Source organism: Medicago sativa, chromosome 5 (assembly GCF_051527215.1).
Source record: "Medicago sativa cultivar Bolivia chromosome 5, Bolivia_mono, whole genome shotgun sequence".
NCBI classification, from domain to species: domain Eukaryota; kingdom Viridiplantae; phylum Streptophyta; class Magnoliopsida; order Fabales; family Fabaceae; genus Medicago; species Medicago sativa.
In genome coordinates this window covers 6,081,042-6,088,325 of record NC_140753.1, presented here as the reverse complement: position 1 = coordinate 6,088,325, position 7,284 = coordinate 6,081,042, and the positions used below count along the sequence as shown (strand labels likewise).

At 34.1% G+C, this 7,284-nt stretch overlaps 1 protein-coding gene across 2 annotated transcripts; it reads left to right on the top strand.

Moving 5' to 3' along the window:
- The first annotated feature begins 619 nt into the window (after positions 1–619).
- LOC146919512 (serine/threonine-protein kinase SAPK3-like) lies at positions 620–5,136 on the top strand. 2 transcript variants are annotated; one of them, XM_085712944.1, is made up of 9 exons: positions 620–757; positions 1,932–2,006; positions 2,086–2,187; positions 2,464–2,517; positions 2,619–2,711; positions 2,810–2,902; positions 3,836–3,940; positions 4,042–4,140; positions 4,727–5,136. In XM_085712944.1, exons 1-9 carry the CDS (start codon positions 632–634, stop codon positions 5,000–5,002), a joined length of 1,023 nt encoding a protein of 340 aa, XP_085569070.1. In that variant the 5' UTR covers positions 620–631; the 3' UTR covers positions 5,003–5,136. The 2 variants fall into 2 exon arrangements, with proteins under 2 accessions (XP_085569070.1, XP_085569071.1); XM_085712945.1 differs by lacking the exon at positions 620–757 and adding an exon at positions 1,212–1,547.
- Positions 5,137–7,284: the final 2,148 nt, after the last annotated feature.

Sequence of the window (7,284 nt, the reverse complement as noted above, 5' to 3'; positions counted from 1 at the left end):
CTCTTTCATAAATAAACAATACAAATTATTTACTTCATATGAACGTATCATTTTTTATTTAAAAATGTATGTAAATTTTGACCATAAAATTAAATTTCTTTAAATATTAAATTTCTATAAATATTAAATTTATTAATTAAAAAAACACTTCTAGAAAAGCATTAAAAAAATATGATCCCAAAAAGGTATTATTTAATATTTTAAATGTAAGGAAAAAAAAACTACACAAATTAAGAATGTTGAATAAATCTGGTCAAAAGAAAAAGAATGTTGGATATATCATTTAATCTTCTTGACTGAATAATAATAAAAAATTATATTTTCTAAAATATGCTTTTGTAATTTTTTTTTTTAACTTAAACCTATTTCTCCTCCACATTTGTTTTGTTTTGTTAGGCGACAAGACAAGTATCACTCAACTCAACTCCCAAAACTTACAAGTTACCTCTTTTCCTCACATAAAAGCAAAAACATCAGTCTAAGTAAACCATTCTTCTTACCTTTTCTTTGTCTAATTTCTAATTCACATTTTTCTCCTTCTCATTTTCATTACAATGTGTTATTTCAGTTTTGACTAAATCACTTATTTCTCATTGGATCGTCCCTTGAACAGTATTATTTGGACTGTGAAATGGAGGAGGAAAGATACGAGATATTGAAGGACCTTGGTTCTGGAAACTTTGGAGTGGCTAGGTTGGCTAAAGACAAGAAGACAGGAGAACTTGTTGCTATCAAATACATTGAAAGAGGATATAAGGTCACATATCTTTTCTTCATATATCTTAATTAAATAAAGCTTCTGCGTTGCATGTACATTTTACTTGTTTGATAAGAAGTGTAATCAAATATTTTCTGCTAAATAAAAGGATTAATTTGATATTTTGGATTTTTCCCCAACTCAATTGCCATTGATCGACCAAGTTATCTGATCTCACATTTGGCCTTGTTTTTATTTTTTATTTTTTTATTTTTTATTTTATATGATCTCATGTTATTACTATGTAGTTTGCATCTATATATTTTTTGCCACTCCTTTCGGTTTGGTATCAGTTAGCTAGGTGGTGGGTTGGGTGTTTGTGTCTCCGGATATCTTATTCAACACTTTGAGTACTTCTTAGGATTAGGCGTGGGGAAGAGAGTGAGACTAGGGCTTCTTTTAGTTTGGCATGTTGTTCTGTGGACCATCTGGAACACCCGTAATGATCTGATTGATAGAGTGAAATTTTTAGCTTGAAAGTGGTTTCTAGGCAAGTGTCCGGCGAGTCCTTGCTCTTTTTATGAGTGAGAGGTGCAACTCATCTTGTGTTTGACCTAGTAGGGTTTTGTGGTGGTAGACGCCCTGCGGTTGTTCGGGGGGGGGGGGGGGGGGGGGGGGGGGGGGTGGGGGGGTGGGGGGTGGTTTTAACCCCCCTCCTAGCTGTCATTTCCTTGTGGTGATTCCTTTTTTTCGGTTTTTGTTTTGGTGGGTTGTTTTCCTGTGGTGGTTCGGTTTGTTTTTCTCTTCTTTGTAGGGGATGGTGTTGGCCTTGACGTGTGTTCCTTTTGGGGTGCGGCCTTGTGTTGTGTGTTACTCTTACTGATGTATTATGTTAGTAATTTTTCTTTTTAATATTTATTTAGTTTGCCATCCAAAAAAAAAAATCTGCCACAAACTAAAACATTATTATTATTTTTTTCTTTCTATGATGTTGTAATTTCAACTATATCGTAAATCCAACATATAGTTCTAGCAAAAGCTGATTTGTTGTGGATTTTTTTTTATGTACATAAATTCATCATTGATTTTTTTTTTTGGTTGTGGTCATTGTCAATTTTAATTATTTATGAAGCTTAATAATAATTAGATTACATCATTTGATTTCAAGCATTTTCCACAACGAAGTACTATAGATTATTTGTAACTATCTTAATTATATTTGTGGTATGTACAGATTGATGAGAATGTTCAAAGGGAGATAGTTAACCATCGATCTTTAAGGCATCCAAATATTATCAGGTTCAAAGAGGTAATTAAGAGTTAAGACTCTGTTGTATTAAAATTATTACAATACAACAAATTTTGAATGACAAATTTTTTTTATGCAGGTATTTGTGACACCTACTCATTTGGCTATTGTCCTGGAGTATGCTGCTGGTGGTGAACTTTTTGACAGGATAGCCTCTGCTGGTCGACTCAGTGAAGATGAGGTTGTAAATTGTATATAAATAATTGTCCATCTGCATATACTATATATCATATATCATTGTTGTCGATCGCATATCACAGAAAATAATTTTTTTCTTCAAAATTTGTTATGTTACAGTGTTATAGCCATTATTCGACAACACTTTTTTATTAATAAATAACGTATCGCGGAACATTAGGGTTTTTCTCAAATTCCACTAAACTATAGCTGCTTATTTGACAATATTGACATACATATTAGCTAGTGATGTTTTTTTGATGAATTCCATATACTACAGGCAAGATTTTTCTTCCAGCAACTGATATCTGGAGTTAGCTACTGTCATTCCATGGTATATATATGTGCACTCGGATTTTTTTTTTAATTTTTTTTTTTATGTTACTCATAAAAAATATGTTATATATCATCTTAATTTTGCATATCCTGCTGCAGGAAATTTGTCATAGAGATCTGAAATTGGAGAACACTTTATTGGATGGAAGTCCAGCTCCTCGAGTTAAAATTTGTGACTTTGGTTTCTCCAAGGTTAATAGCATTAAAATGAACTTTTTTTTAGAAAGTAGTAGTGCTTTCATATATTTGTTTATTTTCATCCCTAATTAATTTAATATATCCATTTGCAGTCGTCTTTACTCCACTCTCAGCCCAAATCAACAGTTGGAACTCCTGCATATATTGCACCAGAGGTTTTGTCTAGAAGAGAGTATGATGGGAAGGTATAGTAAAATTTGCATATTATTTATATCAAGCTACATATCAATGTATTTGGAGCATGTTTAAATGCTACTCGGATTCAGAACGATCAAAATACCTTTTAGTTACTACAATCAACAAATTTCAGTAGTTGGATTAAGATCAGACGATCTATATTTTGAGTATATCTTTGAAATATGATTCGATGATGTATGAAAATGTTCGTCAGATCATTATCAAGGATAGAGATCTCCAATTGTACTGATTTTTTTGTTTGTTTTGAAATGGACCAATTGTAGTGATTACAAGGTATTTTGACCATAGTATGCTGACAATCCAAATACCCGACAGTGGCTATGGTGTTGTAACACCCAAGGCTGACGAGGGCGGGGAGTGGTCGCCGGTGCGCAAGGCACGACAATGAGCGGCTCCCGACAGCTTCTAGAGGAACCGAATCACATCGGAATGAGAGGGATCCTGAGGCCGTGTAGGTATGGGACTATATGGTTGAAGGAAGGCTTATAAGAATTGTTTGGTACTACCTATATTAACAAGATGCATTTTCTTTTCGGTAGCTCATTCCATAAGAACTCCACAGTTAAGCGTGCTTGACTTGGAGCAATATAATTTTGAGATGGGTGACCTACCGAGAAGTTTCCCGGTAAGCGTGCGAGTGAGGACAAAACACGCTGAAAAGACTCGTGTTGGTTTGTGGGGTCAGTCGGCTATCCTGAAAGCAGTCTGGGATGTTACAGGTGTTATCACTCGCATCAAGTGTATGCTTTGATTGATAATGAGTTCGACAAAATCACAGTGACGACGTGGTTTTGTGTAGATTTTACGAAAATCATGGCCACTCGCCATAATTCTGCCAATCTCACTGTTAATTCAAACGTACATGAAGTATAGTACAATTCATCAATGCTAAAGTCCTTCGCAAATTATCAATTATGCAGATTGCAGATGTTTGGTCATGTGGTGTGACTCTTTATGTCATGTTAGTTGGATCATACCCTTTTGAAGATCCAGAAGATCCTAGAAATTTCAGAGCGAATATTACGGTGAGCTATTTACTACAATAAAAAAAAATCTATTATGATCAATTAATTAATATATTTGATCTATAACATGAAATTAATGCTTTGATTTGTTTTGTTTGCAGAAAATAATGAATGTTCAATACTCGATACCTGACTATGTACACATATCTGCAGATTGTAGGGAACTTATCTCTCGTATTTTTGTTGCCAATCCAGCTAAGGTAAATATTAGTCTTAATTCTCTCTCTCTCTCTCTCTCTATATATATATATATATATATATATATATATATATATATATGAATTTAGATGATGCAAAAAGGTGGAAGTTTGAAAATATTTAATAAAAGGAAAAATGGCTCATCTTACGCATTGAAACTATTCGGGCGCAGTCGTGCTTGTTGGTCTTCGTACCAACAAGCATTTTCCATATATGGAATTGGCGGCAATAACTGCATGACACAATAACTATGATCGACCATCTGATTTTAAATCAATGGTCGAGATTGGTCAAAATTAATTTAACGCATGTGTAATACGTAATGTCCAGACGTAAATTAGTGACTGCGTTTTTAAATTGTGTGAAATAATTATTGCATGCAATCCAGGTCGATATATACACAATCTAATAGCATTCAAGATTTCTAGTTAATTAAAACATGCATGTTTTCATGCAGACGACCCTAGCTAGATTTTTTATCTAAGCTTATGAATATGAAATGAAATGTTAAAAGACTGTATCTAAGTGCATGTATTTCATGTGTAATGAAACTAACTATTATTTGTTTTTTTGCCTTCTTTTATAAAGAGGATCACAATCTCAGAGATAAGACAACACCCTTGGTTTTGGAAGAACATGCCCAGAGAGATAGTTGAGGCTCAAAGAAAAGGTTACAATGAAATACAGATAGACCAATTACCAAGCCAACAAAGTGTGGAAGAAATCATGCGGGTCGTAGGAGAAGCAAGGATATCAGGGCTGGAAAACAATGGTGGAACAAGCTCATTGGGTGTTAACGTTGTTAAATGGATTGAAGAGGAAGTTGATGGTAGTGATGACTTTGTCCAAGTCCAACTTAATTAATTTTTGGGGTCACAAGATTTGTTTTGCAATTTTATGTACTAGTATTCTTCACATTTTGGGCACAAATAAGTTATCTTAAACAAAACATAAAATCTCGCTAATAAATTAAACTTGTTATTTTATCTAAACTTAAAGTTGGTGCAATTTTTTAAAGTTGATCCGGTATGGGAAATACTTCATGTAGTAATTAGATTTTACCTCACATTTTTAAAAATCATACATGTGTTTTTATAAGTGTACTTTTTAATTGAGATAATTTATCTGAAAGTGTGCACCATTCAGGTGAGTATAAAAATGCATTTTTTTAAGGAGTGAGAAAGTTTTTCTTTTCCTCAATAACATGGACGATGAATAAGAGGTCCAATATAGTGGGTTGGTTTGATTTTTGATAAATAACATAGAGGAAGAAGATATAGAGAAACTGAAGACAAGGTTAATCGTTGTGAATTACAAAAATTCCATCCATGCAATTAGACAAGTTCAAAGTATGATGTTATATATACTTATATTTTAGAAAGAATTACATTTACCACAAATTTTTTGTCAAAGTTTTAATTTTTTTTTTATCAAGCAAAGAAATACTATAAATGACCTGGAGAGGGTCAGAACCCTTAACAACAAAAGTGCTTACATCAAAACAAAAAGAGGGTGCAAATCCTCCATGAATTAAACTAACAAAGCAACTGCTAAAAGAACAACAACAGGGAAATGGCAGAAGCTACTAGCTAAACACAAAAATTCTATGAACACCAAATGAGATAGAATCAACAGTATCTTAGAATAAGATGTTGCAAAGAACACTTCCCAAATATTCTTTTGTAATGGAACTAACTATTCATTATATGCCAAGTCGGCTTTGGAGGTACCCTTTTGGACACGGGTCCTCATTCCGGCTGAGTTGAAGCTAGTAGGCTTCACTTTGTTCATCAGCTTCTTCGGCTTTCTCTCTGCCTTAGTGCTCTTTGACAGACTTGGATAGTGCTGCTCAAAGATTGATGGGATATGACTTCATCATTGCCCTCTTCCTCAATTTCATCCCCCCAGAATTTGGAGAGAATCGGCACAATCTTAAGGGCTGCAGCAGAATGGAGAGAGGGTTTAGAGGCCAGAACCAAGTTTTGGTTTGAGAGAACAAGCCACGCCAAATCTGCTCTTGAACAAAGAGAAAACCAAACTGGAGCCTCACCGGAGCCGAAACGGACAACCCTTGAAATAGCTAAAACCCAGTGAATAACAACGAGTCTAGGTGGAATGAGTTAGAATCAAGCAGAGAACGAGAGAGAGCAAACAGAATCGATGAGAAAACACAAGCTAGATCTTCATCGGAGCAAGGCTTATGTCATCGGAGATAATCGTTGAGGAGAGAGAATAGAGAACGCCGGTTGTTACATTTTCCCAATTGATCGTAGATCTGGCGAGAAGAAATCATTGTTACAAGATCTAATTGAGAATTCAGGTGGTTGTGTTGTTACTGATGGTGGATTTGCTCAACGTTAATTTCACATTGGAACAAAAATTCAAGGATTTGAATAAAAAAATTCCTAATTAAAATATCATTATGAATTCAAAGTTTTAACTAAGTTACATTCTTATGAATCAAAATCATTGACCAGGTCTGCGAACAATCTCATCTTAGTTCGGTTTACTACATACATTGTGTGATCACAAACATTTGTTTTATTACAACTACATAAGAAAAACGATAAACAAATTAAAATAAACAAAGAGTAACTATTAGGTGAACTAAGAAGAATATGAAGTAGTTGAGGGGGACAGTCCATCCATGACTTAAGAACATTCTCACGAGGCACATACTTTCGGTCCACACACTAAATCATACTACCTCCGTTCCGGTATAATTGACCTACTTTGGTTTTTCACACAGATTAAGAAAAGTGTATAAATAAAGGGGAAAGTGGAATATATTGTATTGGGAATGATAAAAGTAGTATTATTTAGTGTTATATTGTATTGAGAATGATGAAAGTTGTATTGAAAATTGAAATGTGTCAGTTATTTTGGGACACTTTTTTTTAGAAAATGGGTCAGTTATTCCGGGACGGAGGGAGTACTAATTACCTTGAAGAGAGTACGACGGAAAGAAACAATTCAATTTTGACGACAAAATTGAGAAATCTATCTAATCAATGGAGCATATAAGATTGATGAAGGGACAGAGCATCGAACATGATTCTATCAAGTGTCACCGTAGAGTTAGATTCAAGAACAACATTCCTATGACCAACATTGTAAGCTATACACAATGGCAAATCTTGCCTTAA